This window comes from Hyperolius riggenbachi, chromosome 2, assembly GCF_040937935.1.
Source record: "Hyperolius riggenbachi isolate aHypRig1 chromosome 2, aHypRig1.pri, whole genome shotgun sequence".
NCBI classification, from domain to species: Eukaryota; Metazoa; Chordata; class Amphibia; order Anura; family Hyperoliidae; genus Hyperolius; species Hyperolius riggenbachi.
Window position 1 is genome coordinate 20,365,351 of NC_090647.1, and position 19,453 is coordinate 20,384,803.

Sequence of the window (19,453 nt, forward strand, 5' to 3'; positions counted from 1 at the left end):
CAGTTGCCTGGTTGTCCTGCTGATCCTCTGCCTCTAATACTATTAGCCATAGACCCTGAACAAGCATGCAGCAGATCAGGTGTTTCTGACATTATTGCCAGATCTGACAAGACTAGCTGCATGCTTGTTTCTGGTGTGATTCAGACACTACTGCAGCCAAATAGACCAGCAGGGCTGACAGGCAACTGGTATTGTTTAAAAGGAAATAAATATGGCAGCCTCCGTATACCTCTCAGTTAACAACTGTAAAGCGCGTTACCACAGCAACACTTATATGCTGCATATCACGCTACTTGCACAATGCGGAGAAGATGTTGTCTTCCGCTGCACGCTGCTCTGTATTAGTGAGAGGCACGCCCCCCCAAGTAACGGTTGGTTGAGACTGCTGGTTGAGTGCTGATTAACTAGGACTATATATGTATTTTACACTTATTTTCTTGTAGAATGTTGTCTTCACTTTATATGTGCAAGTAAACTGCATTATTGATCATATGAAGATGTCTAACCCTACCTCGGTATAAGCTTAAAGTCACCAAAACAGAAGTTGGACAGGTAACAACAGGGTGACCATTCCTGGTGGGACATCTACTATCTGTGGACCACGCCCCAGATCCCCGCAGAGCAGAAATGGCCCAGGGTCCACTGATGGGGCTTACTGGTCATTTCACCCAACAGCATTCGGCTGCAGAAGTGACTGGAGTGTCTACGTTCAGTGCCGGCCGTGATAATAATCTGATCCCAACGCTCGGTCACATGACTTCATCGTGAGAAACCATTAAACTGTCCCTCCAGACGGCACACAGAGCTTCACTCTCCACACGTGCTGGCGTGGGACTCGATCTCCTCACTCCGGAACCGGAAGGAACACAGCGGACAGGTGACCCAGGAGCTGGGGGCTTCATAACTCTGCTGGAGGTCATCCCAGGAGTCGTCATCATCGGAAGAGGACAGGAGGACATGGGGCGGCTCAGAGATCTCTCCACAGGAAGAGGCGTGTGCAGGGAGGAAATCCGCAGGATAGTACTCTGAGGAGGAGAAGAAACACTCAGTGAATATCTTCCCTCATAATAATATAACGGTGCTGCGTGTGTGGAGCGGAACCATGGAGGCGGAGCATCATGGGCACCGTCTGATCAGGTGACAGGTTTGTAAGGCTCTGATTGGCTGGGATTACTTCCTGCTTTAGGAAAGAAAAGCAACACAAGATGGTAGCCAGCAAGTCAAAACAGCTAAATCTGTCACCTGATCAGACTGCTCACACGAGAGTAACACTGCTCACTCATCATTGTGTATATCACATATACACACACAGGTCCTCAATATGCAATACGTGCAGTATATCCGGGGACTTCATTTAGTTTCTGGATGGATTTATTAAAGTATAAAATTATATTTTATTATTATTTTGTATTCAACGCCAACATCTTCCGTAGCACTGTACAGCAGGGATCGCCTGACGCACAAACCTCCTCTCTGCACTAAAATATAAGCAACAGCCAGGCATGCTCAAATAACGACTTCGGATGAAATCTGAATAGGTGTTATTCGGATTTCATCCAGTTAATTAAATCACCTGTGCAGGTGGGCAAGGGGGGGTTAATCTTACCCATCATGCATCTTCTTAGCTCCGTCCCTCGGCGCCTACCACGATGCGTTCCAAGCTCGTCACGACTACAAACACTTCCTCCTTCAACCCGGAAGGAGGAAGTGTTTGTAATCACGTGACTGCCGCTTGGACCGCACAGTTGTGATTAGTCACAGATTAGGGGGAATTAGACAGGCTAAACTGTCGAAATACTACATATTTAGAAAGCTCTCTATGTATCTCTCCGGCACCTACTGGAGAGATACGTAGAGAGCGCACTTCTCTTGTGCAGACTGGCCGTGACTGGGCGAAGATACGGGACCCGGTACCGGCGATACATAAGGCGGAGGATGGCGGCGTGGGAGCGATCCATGTGCATGGGGCTGGAGGAAGCCCCAGGTATGTATAAAACTATTTCATATGGTCTCTGGTACACTTTAATGATAGTCAGTAAAAATATATTGACAAGTACTGATGGTGCTCATCCAGTTGTTAAAGAGACACTTAAGCCAGAAAAAAAAAAATGAGTTTTACTCACCTGGGGCTTCTACCAGCCCCCTGCAGCAGTCCTGTGCCCTCGCAGCCCCTCACTAATCCTCTGGTCCCCCGCTGCCAGCTAGTTTCGTTTTTGCCGACAGGCCCGTCAGGACTGGCCACGCGTATCTTTCTCCGCATTTCCGACTGTAATTAGCGCTATTGCGGGCCGCAACGCGTACAAAAATACGCGTTGCCGCATTACGCACGCATAGATAAGTGGCAACGCGTATTTTTGAACGCGTTGCGGCCCGCAATAGCGCTAATTACAGTCGGGAATGCGGAAAAAGATACGCGTGGCCAGTCCTGACGGGCCTGTCGGCAAAAACTAAACTAGCTGGCAGCGGGGGACCAGAGGATTAGTGAGTGGCTGCGAGGGCACAGGACTGCTGCAGGGGGCTGGTAGAAGCCCCAGGTGAGTAAAACTCATTTTTTTTTTCTGGCTTAAGGTTCACTTTAAAGGACAACTGAAGTGAGAGGGATACGGAGGCTGCCATATTTATTTCCTTTTAATCAATACCAGTTACTGACTGTCCGGCTAATCCTCTGCCTCTAATACTTTTTTAGCCACAGCCCCTGAACAAGCATGCAGCAGATCAGGGTGTTTCTGACATTATTGTCAGATCTGACAAGATTAGCTGCATGCATGTTTCTGGTGTGATTCAGACACTACTGCAGCCAAATATATCAGCAGGGCTGCCAGGCAACCAGTATTGTTTAACAAGAAAAACATATTGCAGCCTCCATATAACTCTCTCTTCAATTGTCCTTTAACCTCCTTGGCGGTAATCCCCAGCTAGGGTCGGGGCGGTAATCCCGACCTCTGCTCGGGGTAGCCCCCGGAGGCTGTGTGCAGAGCAACGCGCGCTAGCGGGAGCGTTTCTACATACCTCCCAGGGATCCCGACGTCGGACGCCATTCTTCTTCCTCTCCTCCCTGGTGAGATTGCCGGCTGTAGTCATGACGACAGCCGGCAATATTACTTTAGGGTTGCAGTGCCACCCGGAGGATGGAGGCATTACTGCAGCACTGGAGCCAGGGAGGTGAGTGATTGCAGAACTGCTGCAGATCTCCCTGGCAGCAGGATTTTTTCCAGGTTTTAGGGTCTGAAAGGGTGCAAAAAAATTGCACCGCTTTTAGGCCCTAAAATCCGTAAAGAATCATAACGCCAAGGGGGTTAAGGGATTATCGCCTTTAGATATAAATGTTTCTTACCTGAGCAGATTGGACAGCAGCTTAAGCCTGTTTCGGCCTCCAGGAGGCGCTGTGCATCGCCGGGGCTGTCGGCTCCTCTTCTCTGCGGATCAGACGGTCTTCTGCCTCTGACAATAACAGGGAAACGTTACATATTATCCAGAGGGAACACCCTAGAGGCATAACAGAGGTGATTTGGGGGCAGCTCATGCAGGAAGAGGATACAGCTGTGTCTCTCTCACTGATGACGGCCCGTCATTGGCTGACTGATGGGCGACGGTCCATTAACACCGACTGCAGCCAAACGTGTCTAGACACACACTGCCTGTCCTTCCTACATACTGTTATAGTGGTGGCAGAATTTTGTGGGCATTTCTGGTGATGTGTGGTGCTCTACATTTCTCATCGTGTTTCCTGCGTGCAATTTTCCACGAACGTACGCAATCTTTTGGGTTGCGGCACAATTAATTTAATAAAGAGGCACAAAGAATTAAGCTGAATGTGGAGCAGTTTAAAATCGCAGGGAAAAATCACTAATGGAAAATGCGAACAAACGTACTCGACATGCAATTCCCAAGCTGGTAATTGACTTGTCTAGATGACTCCTCCCCTCTTCTCCTTTAGTATAGGCAGCTAGATGACTCCTCGGCTTAAAGGGAACCTTAGATGGGCGAATAAACCCAAAACATACATACCTGGGTTTCCTCCAGCCCCCTCCAGCCTGATAGCTCCCTCATCGTCCTCTTCCGGCTCCCCGTTCGTCCGCAACTGGCCCCCGAAAGTCCTCCGGTCCGGGGCCAATTGCACATGCGCGGCTTGGCTGCGCATGTGCTCCTGTTCCATACACGTCGCCTGGAGCGTTCTGCGCCTGTGCAGTAAAACTGCATAGGGACAGAAAGCTCGTGGTGACAGGACCCAACTGGTGGATTTTCCAGGGCCAGTTGCGGGCGAAGAAGATGCCTGAGGATGACAAGGGATCGATCAGACGGGGGGGCTGGTGGAAGCCCCAGGTATGTGTAAATGGTTAAAGGGGCTCCATCTCAGTTACACTTTAAAAATGGACCAATCAGATTCTACCTTGGCATCATCTGATTAGTCCATTTTCAACTTGCATAAATTAGCATAATTCTGCATGAACCTGAAATTATTTGCCATCTCTAATAACGATCATCAAAGACCCAGGTACACAGGTACATCATATATTAGTGTGCGCAATGTGTGTAGAAACACAGTTCAGTCTTTCAGAAAGGCTTACCTCCCTCGGGTCCGCCCAGATTTACGCCTGCCTCTGCCGACCTGGTTTCCCCGCTCACTTGAAGGCCTGCCTCTGCCGACCTGTTTCCCCCGCTCATTAGGTGAAGGCCTGCCTGGTGTCACAGAGGTCTCTGGACATGAACCTGCAACATGCAAAAAACAAACAGGCGTTTACAGCAAACCTGAACTAAACATCCCTTTTTTACGTGACCTAATTTCTGCCATGTTCTACACAACCTTATATCATTGCTTCACTAACCCTCATTGCCTTCTTACCTAGCTGGCTGGAGCTGCATAGTACATTTTCTTTGCATAATGGGGCGGCCATCTTGTCTCTATGACATGAGTACAGCCATCTTGTCTCTATGCCATGAGTACAGCCATCTTGTCTCTATGCCATGAGTGCAGCCATCTTGACTCTTTGTCACAAGGGCAGTCGTCTTGTCTCTATGTCACAAGGGCAGTCATCTTGTCACTATGTCATGAAAGTGGCCATGTGGTCTCTATTTCAAGAGGATGGCCTTTTGCAACTAGGTCATGAGGGTGGCCATGTTGTCTATGTGATGAGGACAGTCATTTTGTCACCAGGTCATGGGAGTGGCCATCTTGTCTCTATGTCACAAGGCCAGCCATCTTGTAACTATGACACGAAGGTGGCCAGTTTGGCACTATGTCATGACGGTGGCCATGTTCTCTCTATTTCAAGAGGACGGCCTTTTGTCACCAGGTCATGAAGGCGGCCATGCTGTCTCTATGTCATGGGGGTGGCCATGTTGCTTTCCACAAATTATAAAAATTACATTGCCTACATCTTATACTCTTCCTGACTTGTGTTGTCGTTGCGTTACCCTGCAAGGCAAGTGTAAAAGAGGCCTCTAGGTTAATAGCACCAAGGAGAGATACATATAAAATCGGCGCCGGGAGACTTGGGCGCAGGATACAGCCAGTATATCGCTGATCCTGCTGCTGCACAAGTTCCCAGGCGCTTTAAATACTGCGCCATGGATGGTGGGGAATGAAATAATTCAGCTTCCAGCAATTGCTGGAGGCTGAATTATAGTGTTTTAAAAGTAACTTAAAGAAAATCTGTACTGAAAAAAAGTTCCCCTGGGGGGCACTCACCTCAGTAGGGGGAAGCCTCTGGACCCTATCCAGGCTTCCCCCATCCTCCTGTGTCCCACGATGGTCTCGCTGCAGCCCACGGAACGCACAGTCGACAAATCCGATAGCCTGTGCAATATTTACCTTTTCTGGCTGCAGTGGGTGCGCTGTTGCGGCTCTTCTGACGGAGATAAGTGAAAATAGCCGATCTCCGTCAGGTCCGCTCTACTGCGCAGGTGCAGAAGACTTGCGCCTGCGCAGTAGAGCGGCCTGACGGAGATCGGCTATTTTCACCTATCTCTGTGGGAAGAGCGGATACTGTGCCTGCGCTGTAACCCGGGAGGTAAATATTTACATTGTCGCCGCTCCGGGAGGATTTTCGCCGCCGCCGTGGGATGGAGGAGGACGGGGGAAGCCTCAATAGGATCCGGAGGCTTCTCCCACCCGAGGTGAGTACCCCCCAGGGGAGATTTTTCAGTACAGATTTTCTTTCAGCTCTGTCTTCTGATGGTGCCGGAGTTACTCTGTGTGTGCTGCTATAGCTGTAATTCCTATTACAGCCTATGGTGGCGGCAGCTGCATCCAAATCTACCTGCGCTGTAATTAAAGCGCTAGCCAAGGAGGGCAATACCTGCATACATCCGAAAAATGGCAGTGGAAATTTTAGGCACAGGGTGAAGCTGAAAACGTCTCACCTTGCTTCTGCAAAAGTCCCAGCAATGTTAATTACTATTCCCCCTCCTGGCCGCCATGGACTCCCGTAATTTGGGCTCTGTCTATCGCCAGCGCCCAAACTACCCTCTGAGCACCACTATAGCCGTAATTCACATTACTGCCCAGATGTCCGGCGCCCTTTTGCCCATCTCTCCGTACCCCACCACAAATGAACTACAAACGCAGCGTTCAGCCTCGCCTATCCCATCAGACTCACCAGAAGACACGGGGCTGCCATCTTGCTGGTTGCTGCTCCCTCCTGGATGGAGGGGGATGGGTGGAGTGGGCGACCTGCCGGGTGGAAGGGGGCGTTTCCGTGATTTAGTGGCAGTTAGCAGCATGCGGGCCGTGCGGCTGAGGACAGGGGAGCGTGCGGGGGACATCGCCTGATGTAGCTTCTCCTTCAGCTTCTCCTCTATGGGGTTCCTGCAGATACACAGAGAGGGACATAGAAACGCATAGAGAATAGAGACCGCCATACCGGGTAGCAGAAGCCTGGGGGGAAAATAACCAATCCATAAACAGAGAAGGAATGACATCACATCTCTCAGCAACATCCTCCTATCTGCCATTCTCTCAATGGGACCTTCATCTCTACAGCTTACCATAAACGCTGCATCCAGACTTACCACTTCACTAATCTGTGGCTTCTTTCTACACTGGCTCCTCCCACTACTCATGTGCTACTCACCTCTGCACTGGCTTCTCCCAACACTCTGCTCCTCCTACTATTCATTCTCTGCAAATACAGTGGCTTGCAAAAGTATTCGGCCCCCTTCGAAGTTTTCCACATTTTGTCACATTACTGCCACAAACATGAATCAATTTTATTGGAATTCCACATGAAAGACCAATACAAAGTGGTGTACACGTGAGACGTGGAACGAAAATCATACATGATTCCAAACATTTTTTACAAATAAATAACTACAAAGTGGTGTGTGCATATTTATTCAGCCCCCTTTGGTCTGAGTGCAGTCAGTTGCCCATAGACATTGCCTGATGAGTGCTAATGACTAAATAGAGTGCACCTGTGTGTAATCTAATGTCAGTACAAATACAGCTGCTTTGTGACAGCCTCAGAGGTTGTCTAAGAGAATATTGGGAGCAACAGCACCGTGAAGTCCAAAGAACACACAAGACAGGTCAGGGATAAAGTTATTGAGAAATCTAAAGCAGGCTTAGGTTACAAAAATATTTCCAAAGCCTTGAACATCCCAAGGAGCACTGTTCAAGCAATCATTCAGAAATGGAAGGCGTATGGCACTGTAAACCTACCAAGACAAGGCCATCCACCTAAACTCACAGGCCAAACAAGGAGAGCGCTGATCAGAAATGCAGTCAAGAGGCCCATGGTGACTCTGGACGAGCTGCAGAGATCTACAGCTCAGGTGGGAGACTCTGTCCATAGGACAACTATTAGTGATGCACTGCACAAAGTTGGCCTTTATGGAAGAGTGGAAAGAAGAAAGCCATTGTTAACAGAAAGCATAAGAAGTCCCGTTTGCAGTTTGCCACAAGCCATGTGGGGGACACAGCAACCGTGTGGAAGAAGGTGCTCTGGTCAGATGAGACCAAAATGGAACTTTTTGGCCAAAATGCAAAACGTTATGTGTGGCGGAAAACTAACACTGCACATCACTCAGAACACACCATCCCCACTGTCAAATATGGTGGTGGCAGCATCATGCTCTGGGGTTGCTTCTCTTCAGCAGGGACAGGGAAGCTGGTCAGAGTTGATGGGAAGATGTATGAAGCCAAATACAGGGCAATCTTGGAAGAAAACCTCTTGGAGTCTGCAAAAGACTTGAGACTGGGGCGGAGGTTCACCTTCCAGCAGGACAATGACCCTAAACACAAAGCCAGGGCAACAATGGAATGGTTTAAAACAAAACATATCCATGTGTTAGAATGGCCCAGTCAAAGTCCAGATCTAAATCCAATCGAGATTCTGTGGCAAGATCTGAAAACTGCTGTTCACAAACGCTGTCCATCTAATCTGACTGAGCTGGAGCTGTTTTGCAAAGAAGAATGGGCAAGGATTTCAGTCACTAGATGTGCAAAGCTGGTAGAGACATACCCTAAAAGACTGGCAGCTGTAATTGCAGCAAAAGGTGGTTCTACAAAGTATTGACTCAGGGGGCTGAATAATTATGCACACCCCACTTTGCAGTTATTTATTTGTAAAAAAAAAACTGTTTGGAATCATGTATGATTTTTGGTCCACTTCTCACGTGTACACCACTTTGTATTGCTCTTTCACATGGAATGCCAATAAAATGTATACATGTTTGTGGCAGTAATGTGACAAAATGTGGAAAACTTCAAGGGGGCCGAATACTTTTGCAAGCCACTGTATCTACACTGGCTCCTCCCACCACTCCCTGAAAATCTCTACCCTGCCTCCATATACTACTCATGTGCTACGCCTCTCTACACTGGCTCCTCCCACCACTCTGCTCCTCCTAATATTCATTCACTCTGTAAATGTCAACACTGTTTCCTCCCACCACTCCACTTTGCAAATCTTTACCCTGCTTCCCAATACCACTACTCATGTGCTACTCCTCTCTACTCAGACTCCTCCCATCACTCTGCTCCTCCCACTATTTATTCTCTGAAAATGTCTACACCAGGACCTCCCACCACTCCGCAAATCTCTACCATGCCTAGCCATATCACTACTCATGTGCTTCCCCTTTTTACACTAGCTCCTCCCACCATTCCTCCTACTTTTCATTCTCTGCAAATGTCTAAACTGGCTCCTACCACCACTCCACTCCTCCTACTAGTCATTCTTTGTAAATCTCTACCCTGCCTCCCTACACAACTCATGTGCTACTACCCTCTACACTGGCTCCTCCCACTATTCATTCTCTGCAAATGTCTACACTGGCCCTCCCTGCAAATGTCTACACTGGCTCCTCCCACCACTCCACTCTGTAAATCTCTACCCTGCCTGCCCACACCACTACTCATGGGCTGCTCCTCTCTACACTGGCTCCTCCCACCACTCATCTGCTTCTTATCATATTTCTTCACTGGCATTAACCCAGAGCACATGGTTCCCCCCATTACCCTGCCGACCAGAGGCTGCTCTGTCATGTGCTCAGCAGTCATTTCTCCTCCCCATAGCAACAGTATGCACCGCTCAGCTGCAGCCGTGGAGGCCCTGGAGATTTAGTCCTGATTCCGACAGGTGATAGCTGCCTGCCTTATACACAGGGTTCTACAATGAGCCACTTCATACAAATGCCAGAAGATTATTACATCGGACCCCTGACTGACGTTACCATGTCCCAGAATCCTCCTCTGTCTTCAGCCTCTCAGGTGGGGCGCCGCCCAGTGCCGCAACCTCACCGCCCTGCTGGAAGAGAGACAGCATATTAATGTCATGTATGGTGCTGTGGTGCCTCCTCCTACCAGGTGGCTTCACCCAGCTGTCGGCAATATCGCTGTGTGGTTCACCAGTCCACACAACCAGATAACAATCCGATATCGACATTGAAGCACTGCCCTGATGAGTAATACCTGATGAAGGACCGCCCCTTTCGTGTGACTCTGCTCCTCTTCATCCATCGCAGATCGGATGCGTAGGAAGCACAGGCCGAACTGCTCCTGCTTGTTGAAGGGCTGGCTGCAGGTGATGCGGAGGCGGTCCCACCTCTCGTCGGCTGCCTCTGCCAGGAAGTCACCTGCGCGGGACAAAGGCGGAGATAAAGCCGGCTGTATCCATTCAGTGCTGAGCAGAGTCAGTGGTATAATACATCGCAGTGAATGTTCTGACAGATTCCCTACAGTGATGAGCAACGGATGAATTCCGAATAGGTTAAACTTACCCAGGAGCCTTCTGCTTTAATCCGTCACACGGCACGTCCCACGCTGCGTTCCAATTCACGGTCAGAGAGCTCTGACTTCTGAAGCTTATTATCTCAACTGTCAGTCACTGTATTTTCTTTTTCTCTCCAGAGGACAGGTCAATAGTTCACTGGCCTGCTCTGTAATATCATTTAGAATGTTGAGTAGTGTATAAACTGCAAATATTAGAGAATGATGCAATGCTATAAAAAACATTCTATAACTGAAAATAAAAATATGAGAATATTTTCTTTGCTACTAATGTTCTAGTAATTATCTGTACTACACATACTGTACAATTCATTATATCATATATTTTTTTTCGTTTCAGTGTCTCTTTAAGTTTCCAGCTTACTTTGTTTAAACATGCGGACCCCCCGAGCGTTCTTCCTCAGCCTGGAGTCCGCCGGGGACATCAGGGTGGCTGTTGGCAGGAGAGTGACGAAGGGTTTGTCCAGAGGCCAGCTGGAGCGCCCGACATCAATCTGAAAGAAGGCGGAGCCACTGTTACCTGCAAAGAAAACACCACGAGACATTCATTGAGTGGCCAAAAAATTACAAAACATTGGAGACACCCCTTATCTGAAAGTAAACCAGTCCAACAGTGACGTAGAGTGACGCAACAATGCTTATATAAGGAACGCTCAGCTTTGACCTACATAGTTATAGCGGAAGCTAAAGGACAACTGTAGTGAGAGGTACATGGAGGCTGCCATATTTATTTTCTTCTAAACAATACAAGTTGCCTGGCAGACCTGCTGTTCTATTTGGCTGCAGTAGTGTCTGAATCACACCAGAAACAAGCATCTAGTCAGATCTGACAATAATGTCAGAAACACCTGATCTGCTGCATGCTTGTTCAGGGGCTATGGATAAAAGTATTAGAGGCAGAGGATCAGCAGGACAGCCAGGCAACTTGTATTGCTTAAAATCATGTGGGATGGAGGTGTAGAGGCTTTCCCTATTCATGGTGAAGAGCAAGCAATCACATGGGATATCTTGTAATTTGGAGATAATCTCCAAAAACATAGCCGTGTCTCTCAAGTAAGATTTTTGTGCAAACACATACGGTGGAAGCAAGTAGTCCAAGTGCTCAGTGAGAGGGGCTAGAACTGAATCTGTGCCCGACACTACAGGGCGGCCTGGAGGACGTTGTAATCTTTTATGAATCTTTGGACAAAGATAAAAGAACAGAAGTCCATGTAGTACAGCTAAGAAATAAAACATGAGCAGCAGAGATATGAGTCTAATATTGTTTCCAGTACAGGAAGAGTACTCCAGTTGTTATCTATGCAAAAGAGCCACTGACATCTCCCTGACTTTCAAAGTGGCAGAGAGCTCTGTCTTCTGAAGCTTATTATCTGGCGCTGTATTTTTTTTTTCTGCAGAGGAAAGTTCACTAGCCTGCTCTGTGAAATCATTTAAAAAGTTGAGTTTAATGTGTAAACTGCAAGTATTAGAGAATGATGCAATGTTATTAAAAAAAAACTAATACAACTATACAACTGAAAATAAAAATATGAAAATATTTTCAAAATCGTTTGGTAAATTGTACCATTAATGGGCACCCTCAGTCCTGGAAATCAGCCGGATATTCTGACACAAACGCATAGCGGAACAGAACCGGCAGCGCAGCTATGACCACACAGGAACGCTGAACCGGCAGCGCGGCTATGACCACACAGGAACGCTGAACCGGCAGCACGGCTATGACCACACAGGAACGCTGAACCGGCAGTGGCTATGACCACACAGGAACGCTGAACCGGCAGCGCGGCTATGACCACACAGGAACGCTGAACCAGCAGCGGCTATGACCACACAGGAACGCTGAACCAGCAGCGGCTATGACCACACAGGAACGCTGAACCAGCAGCACCTATGACCACACAGGAACGCTGAACCGGCAGTGCGGCTATGACCACACAGGAACACTGAACCGGCAGTGGCTATGACCACACAGGAACGCTGAACCGGCAGCACGGCTATGACCACACAGGAACGCTGAACCGGCAGCGGCTATGACCACACAGGAATGCTGAACCGGCAGCACAGCTATGACCACACAGGAACGCTGAACCAGCAGCGGCTATGACCACACAGGAACGCTGAACCGGCAGCGGCTATGACCACACAGGAATGCTGAACCGGCAGCACAGCTATGACCACACAGGAACGATAGACGTTTCCCACCAACTCACCAACATCGATATAAGCAATGTGACAGGCATGCTCCAACTGCAGCTCCACCTTCAGCTGACGGCTGCGGTCCCGGGGGCAGCTCAGCCACGGCTGGATGTGGTCATCAGTCAGCAGGTTGTCTACAGGGTGCTTGGGATCCTGAAACCGAGAGGACAGCACATCCAATCAGAAATCCAATACATGCTCTAAAGTACACACTGCCCAGTAACTCTCCTCTTCCTGCATGAGCAATTTAATCAGAAAGGATCATTCAGACTCTTATTACAGAAATAGAATAAGAATTAAAAACAAGTGACAAAATAAACCCAGGCTTATCGCTCCCACGCAGGGCTGAGCCGAGGCAGAGGCTCCAGCCTCAGGGCGCAGTGTAGGAGGAGGCACACAGCTCACTCAGCTATCATTCTCCTATTGTGTTTGAAGCAGAGAGGAATAAGAAAAGGGGATACATGGCAGTGATTGCAAGCCAGATAACTAGATATTAAGGTGTTGGGGAGGTTGTGGGCCCTGGGGCGCCTCTTAGTCTAATAGCAATCAGTGTGTGACAGCTGGGGTGGGAGGAATGGAGGGGCGCACTTTGCTGTCTCAGCCTTGGGTGCTGGAGGACCTTGTCCCGGCTCTGGTCCCCATTTTCATACGCATGTGCAGAGCGCTCCTGGCACTGGCGCTCGCTGTAGGTTGCGCACAGCCTGGCCTGCGCCGTAAAGCCAAACTCCGGCAACCCGGAAGAGGATCCCAGGGGTCTTTTAGGTAAGATACGGGGGGCAGAAAGGAGAAGGATGGAAGGAATTTTTCCCTTTTAAGGTTAATTGGCCCAAGCCTGTGGGGTGTTTTTTCACCTTGCCCTGGATCAACTGGGATATGTACGGGTTCAAGACAGAGATTTTCTTTTTGGTTGGACTTGATGGACGGATGTCTTTTTTCAACAATAATGTGTAACTATCGCCTTAACAATCAACTGATGATTGGTAAAGGCCAGATTACTGAGGCTTGTACAAGGCTTTACTCTTAAAGAAAACCTGTAACGAGAAAAAGTTCCCCCGGGGGGTACTCAACTCGGGTGGGGGAAGCCACCGGATCCTATAAAGGCTTCCCCCGTCCTCCTGTGTCCTACGGCGGCGGGGATAAAACTCCCGGAACAGCGGGGATGTAAATATTTACCTTCCCGTCTCCAGCGCAGGCGCAGTATCGCTCTCCGTTCGGAGATAGGTGGAAATAGCTGATTGATGTCGGGCCGCTCTACTGTGCAGGCGCAAGTCTCCTTCGCCTGCATTGTAGAGCGGACTTGACATAGATTGGCTATTTCAACCTATCTCCATGCAGAAAGCCGCAACAGCGCCCCCGCTGGAGCCAGGGATGGTAAATAAATCACTTGTCGAGGGAGGATTACGGGACACTTTGGGGGAGCCAGCACTGGATTGTCTGCAGCTACAGGAGTGGGGGAAGCCTCATTGGGATCCTGAGGCTTCCCCCTCCCGAGGTGAGTACCCCCCCAGGGAAACTATATTTGTTATGGCCCATACTCACGGGCTACAATTGTCGCCGCAACACGCGGCCCGCGCATGTTGCGCGACAGGTCGCCCGTGAGTATGAGGCGCAACACGGGCGCGCACCCCGAACCGTCGCTCCTGTCCCCAGGCGATTGGCACGGTCAATCGCCTGGCGACAGTTGCCGCCGCAACATTCGCTAGTCCGCGTCAGTATGCGGACTAGCGACAGCAACCTCTCTAGAGAACACAGAGCTTCCTGCGGGGGGGGGGGGGGGGAGTAGGAACGTCGGCGACAGCTTCCGTCGCACCGCTGATCCCTCTTCCGCGTGTGTACGCGGAGGGACGTGGCGACGAGCTGTCACCGAACTGTTGCGCACACGCTCCTATGTGCTAGCGACGGTGAAGAAAAGTTGCCCGTGAGTATGGGCCATTAGTCTCTTTAAGGCGCGTACACACGCCATATTGTTACAAATTACACGTCCGTCAGACCCTCTCGCTTGGCGGTCGTTCTGCCGATGGTAGTACGCGAGTACAGGCTGTCGGCAGACTGATAAGAAAACAGTCTTATCAGTCTGCAGACAGCACGTACACACATCCTACTGTCGGCAGAACCACCCCGCGGGAGGGTCTGACGGACCCGTCGTTTGCAACAATACGGCGTGTGTACGTGCGTTTAAGGTACCCATACATCTACTGATTTAGCGGCCAATAGACCATCTGATTCGATAATTATCAAATTGGATGAAAATCGTTGCTGCCAAAAGCATGCCTGATCGATAATGATGTATCAATCAGAAATGCTGCTAGATGTCTGGCCCACGTGCTCGATCGGGTGCGTGGCAGTAACAGTGTGCGATAATCGCTAGTGACAAACGCGATTGAAACCCCCCTTATGCAAATGTACCCCTTGTGCCCCTGCATTAAAAAAATGACCTCTCAGTCGCCTGCCGGACTCCTCTGCCGGGTTCTTCTGGTTCTGCTCCGGCAACCACGTGGGGCAAGAACAGGAAGAAGCTGGTAGAGGAGTCAGGAGGGTGGCGGAGAGGTAATTTATTAATGCAGGGAAAGAGGGGGTACATTTACATAAGGGGGGACACAGCAAGGGGCAGCGCGGCGGCGTCACGAGGCCGATTACCGAAAGATTCCATGCTAAAATCAATCGGGAATCGACCTGTAGTTTATGGCGACCAACAGATCTCTCTCCGATCAGAGAGAGACCAAAATCGCTAGATGTATTGGTACCTGAAAGATGACGATATACACAGATTGCCACCCAGTGTGGCAAAATGACTGATTACTTTCTGATCTGGATCTGATTAGTGAGTCATCGACTTTCAATAGATTTCAGCATGAAATCTAATGAATCGAATAGCAGAGTTACACTGCTATGGGGCGCTGATCTAATCCAGTGGTCTGTAAACTTGGCTATCCAGCTGTTAAGGAACTACAAGTCCCACAATGCATTGCAGGAGTCTGACAGCCACAGTCATGATTCATAAAGGCAAATGCATTGTGGGATTTGTAGTTCCTTAACATATGGAGAGCAGAGTTTGCAAATCACTGTAAAATAGACAGATCGATCGATGATTTTGATTGATTTTTGGAAAAAATTGATGGAAATTACAATTGATCTGACATGCTATGCTATCGATTCCCAGCAGACTATCAGAATAAATGTGTTAATAGTCGGCTTTATAATACAATACAATAACATTTCTATAGCGCTTTTCTCCCATGGTACTCAAAGCGCTTAGGCTCTCTCAGATTCAGTAATTGGTAGTAGGATGAAGTATTCACACAACAAAAGTTATATTTCTGCAAATGCCAAACTGAGCAGGTGGGGTTTCAGTCTGGATTTAAACACGTCCAGGGATGGGGCTGTCCTGATCTGTTGAGGTAAGGCGTTCCAAAACGTAGGGGCAGCATGACCAGAAGGCTCTGGGACCAAAAGTTTCCAAGTGGACTCTGGGTATGACTAGATTATTAGGAACTGTGGATCTGAGAATGCGGGGATTGCTACGCAGCTGCAACATATCTTTCATGTATCCAGGGCCCAGATTATTTAGTGAATTAAATGTCAGTAGGCCGATCTTGAATAGGACCCTCCATTCTATAGGTAGCCAGTGAAGGGAGTGCAGGACTGGCGTTATGTGGCAGTGACGGGGTTGGTTGGTTAGCAGTCTGGCAGCAGTATTCTGTATCAGCTCTAGGCGGTATAAAACCTTCTGTGGAAGGCCAGTGTAGAGAGATTTGCAATAGTCCAGTCAGGATGTAATGAAGGCATGAACTAAGGTTGATAGGGGGAGATTTATCAACGCATTACCAACAGTTTTTTTCTTCTTAATCCGTTCTAACCAGCAGGGAGAACAGTTCTGCATGATAATAAGAACCTTCTTAACCTCCCTGGCGGTTTATTAAAATCCGCCAGGGGGCAGCAAATACGTTTTTACATTTTTTTTTTTCCTGTAGCGAGACAATGTCTCGCTACATGATAGCCGCTGCTCAGCGGCATCCCCCCAGCCAAAGAACGGGATCTCTTGGAGGGCTTCCCCCGTCGCCATGGCGACAGGGCGGGATGACGTCACCGACGTCGTGACGTCAAAGGGGTATCCGATCCACCCCACAGCGCTGCCTGGCACTGATTGGCCAGGCAGCGCATGGGGTCTCGCCTGGGGTGGCCCTGCATCGCGGCGGATCGGCGGCGGCGATCGGGTGAGACACGCAGCAAGCAAAGTGCTTGCTGCGTGTTTTTAAAAAAAAATTATTCAAATCGGCCCAGCGGGGCCTGAGCGGCGACCTCCGGCGGTAATGGACGTAACAATGCGTCCATACCGCTAAGGAGGTTAAATCCTAGATAATAGTGGCAATTTAGCATGAATTTCTAGAGCTGCACTACAGTTAAGAAAAGTGCAAATCCATTCCTAAACTGCTGCAGATTAAGAAGTGCTTGATAGCAGTTCTACAGATGTAGAACTGCAGGCTAGATATGATTGCAGAGTGCAGGCTAGACATGATTTGTGATGTGCTCCTCCCACCTGCTGAATTCCTCCTCAGAGCCTGCTGCTATCAATACAGCAGGTGTGTTGGTTACCTCAGCAACAGGAATTCCCCTGACACACTGCACTGTCTGAGAGACCTTCCTAGCTCCTCCTATTATACCACAGTTGTAGAAGGAATCTGCACTATGGCCTGGTGCACGCCAGAGGAGTTTTTCTGAGCGTTTTGAGTTTTTAAATCTGCTGCTAATGTTATCCTATGTGTCTGTGCACACTGGAGCAATGAGGTTTTGTAAAAAAAAAACATAGCATTACATTGGGAAGAGCTTTTAGAGGTTTCAAAAGCTCTTCCCGATGTAATGCTATGGGGTTTTTTACAAAACCTCATTGCTCCAGTGTGCACAGACACATAGGATAACATTAGCAGCAGATTTAAAAACTCAAAACGCTCAGAAAAACTCCTCTGGTGTGTTTCAGGCCTATCTAATGATTTCTTAGGATGTCTGAGACAGTTCTGCACGGATTTCTAAAAACCTACTAATATTTTGTCTCAGACACTCTTGATAAATCTGGCTCATAGATCTTCTGGGGGGGATGAGGTGCTTAATTTTTGTGATGAAAATAGGATGATTTCACCACAGCAGAGATGTGAGTTCTGAAGTTTACATCCCCATCAATTAGAACTCCCAGGCTACGCACATGATCAGAGCTGCGTAGATCCGTGCCTCCTATTCCCAGTGGTGAAGACTGCAAGTTAAGTTGTTTTGTTATCATGCTCTGCCCTCCAATCAGAAGGACTTCAGTTTTGTCTGCATTTAGTTTCAGCCAGTTGTCATTCATCCATTGCTGTAGTTCACGTAAGCAGGCGTTTATAGTTAGAGTTGGGTCTGTCACACCAGGCTTGAAGGAAAGATATAGTTGGGTGTTGTCCGCATAGCAGTGGTATGTCAGGCCATGTTTTTGGATTAGTTTTCCCAGCGGTAACATGTAAATCGTGAAAAGCAGGGGAGAGAGGATTGAGCCCTGGGGCACCCCATACTTAAGTGATACAGGGGTGGACAGGAAGGGCCCCATAGACACTTTGTGGGTTCTGCCACTCAAGAAGGATTGGAACCACTGAAGAACTATGCCATCAATGCCGCAGTATTCCTGTAGCCTGTTTATCAAGATGTCATGGTCAACTGTGTCAAAGGCTGCAGAAAGGTCTAGCAGTATGAGGATGGAGCACTCTCCTCTGTCTCTTGCCATGAGCAGGTGGTTGAATATATTCTGGCACACGCATTTCCATCCAATATGCAGCTTACAGGTCATATGGGCAGTGTTCTGTCTCCTATTGTACCTTGGTATCACAATAGTTACTCTGCTGCCTCTACAATATTTACAATGTAAATGGAGTGCTAAACAACCTTGTGTTTGTAATTGTTTCACTAGTTGAACAGAGCATCGATCTTGTACTGAAGTGGCAGGAGTACCCAGTGTCTACCTCCTGGGCACTACCAACTCATATGACCTAATCTGGAAAGCAAACACCGGCTCCACCCAACCCAGAAAATACTCTTCTTCCTCCGCCAGCTGAAGAAGTTCGGTATGGCCGAGGACCTCCTGACGAGCTTCTACTCCGCCGCCACTGAATATGTCCTCTGCTCCTCCATCCTGGTCCTCCGCCAGCGACAGACACAAACTCCAGAGGGACATCAGATCAGCGGAGTGAGTTATCGGGAAACCTCTCCCTCCACTTGATCTCCTCTACAACTCTAGACTATGCTCTAGAGCACTGAGGATTGCAAACGATCCCTCTGACCAGGGCCACCACTACCTCATTCAGCTCCAATCAGGCCAGACGTTCCAGGCTATCTCCACCAGGACTGCAAGACACAAGAACTCTTTCTTCCCCTCTGCTGTCATCCTCTTGAACTCCATCCACGTACTCCCTTGGGTTCAGTCTAGTTGCTGCTATGGAGAATCTGTCTGCGAGGGACTGTAACTGCACTGTACCCCTACTGTGTCACTACCTCTTTGGTGTTCAGTCTCCACGGACTGTTTTAGTTATGGTTTTGCATTGTATATATGGTGTGCTGAGCTATGTTTGTGCCAAACAAAATTCCCGGACATGACCCAATCATGCTTGGTGAAATAAACGATTTGGATTCTGAATATGATGATTCACTCACTTTACGAGCACACTGATGCCCCGAGAACCTCCAATATTAAGGGATGAAGTCAAAGGATTGTCCCGCAATGCTGGTCTGTTGTAAGATAATTTATCATATCGATCAAAAACATAATCGATTGGTTACTGAATAGTGTACTGCCAGCTTTATGGTTTCAGATGACAGGTTGAGATTACTGCACAAAGCAGGAGAGAAATCTTGTGAATTCTCCTGTTCACCAGCATCCCATTGCCTACATCTTACAAACAGTGAAAGAACTGTATATTGGCTACATGTAATCCCCTGAATATTATGCACTTGGTGGCAGGACGAGGAATTTCCTGTGAGCCAATCAGGCTCTGGTATGCTGCACAGTGC

The 19,453-nt window shown here is 48.6% G+C and overlaps 1 protein-coding gene across 2 annotated transcripts in view; it reads right to left on the reverse strand.

Annotated features, from left to right (window-relative positions):
* The window catches only part of XNDC1N (XRCC1 N-terminal domain containing 1, N-terminal like), a 44,861-nt gene that overhangs the window by 2,654 nt on the left and 22,754 nt on the right, over positions 1–19,453 (reverse strand). Inside the window, exons 3-10 of one of the 2 annotated variants that reach the window (XM_068266537.1) lie at positions 12,442–12,580; positions 10,596–10,751; positions 9,914–10,077; positions 9,676–9,746; positions 6,600–6,808; positions 4,569–4,710; positions 3,335–3,441; positions 1–1,025 (exon numbers count right to left, since the gene is read on the reverse strand). The exon at positions 1–1,025 is cut by the window's left edge and continues 2,654 nt beyond it. In XM_068266537.1, the coding sequence (XP_068122638.1) occupies positions 808–1,025; positions 3,335–3,441; positions 4,569–4,710; positions 6,600–6,808; positions 9,676–9,746; positions 9,914–10,077; positions 10,596–10,751; positions 12,442–12,580 (1,206 nt within the window). In that variant the 3' untranslated portion in view covers positions 1–807. Of the gene's footprint in view, positions 1,026–3,334; positions 3,442–4,568; positions 4,711–6,599; positions 6,809–9,675; positions 9,750–9,913; positions 10,078–10,595; positions 10,752–12,441; positions 12,581–19,453 lie in introns of both variants that reach the window. The other variant, XM_068266536.1, reaches the window with a different exon arrangement.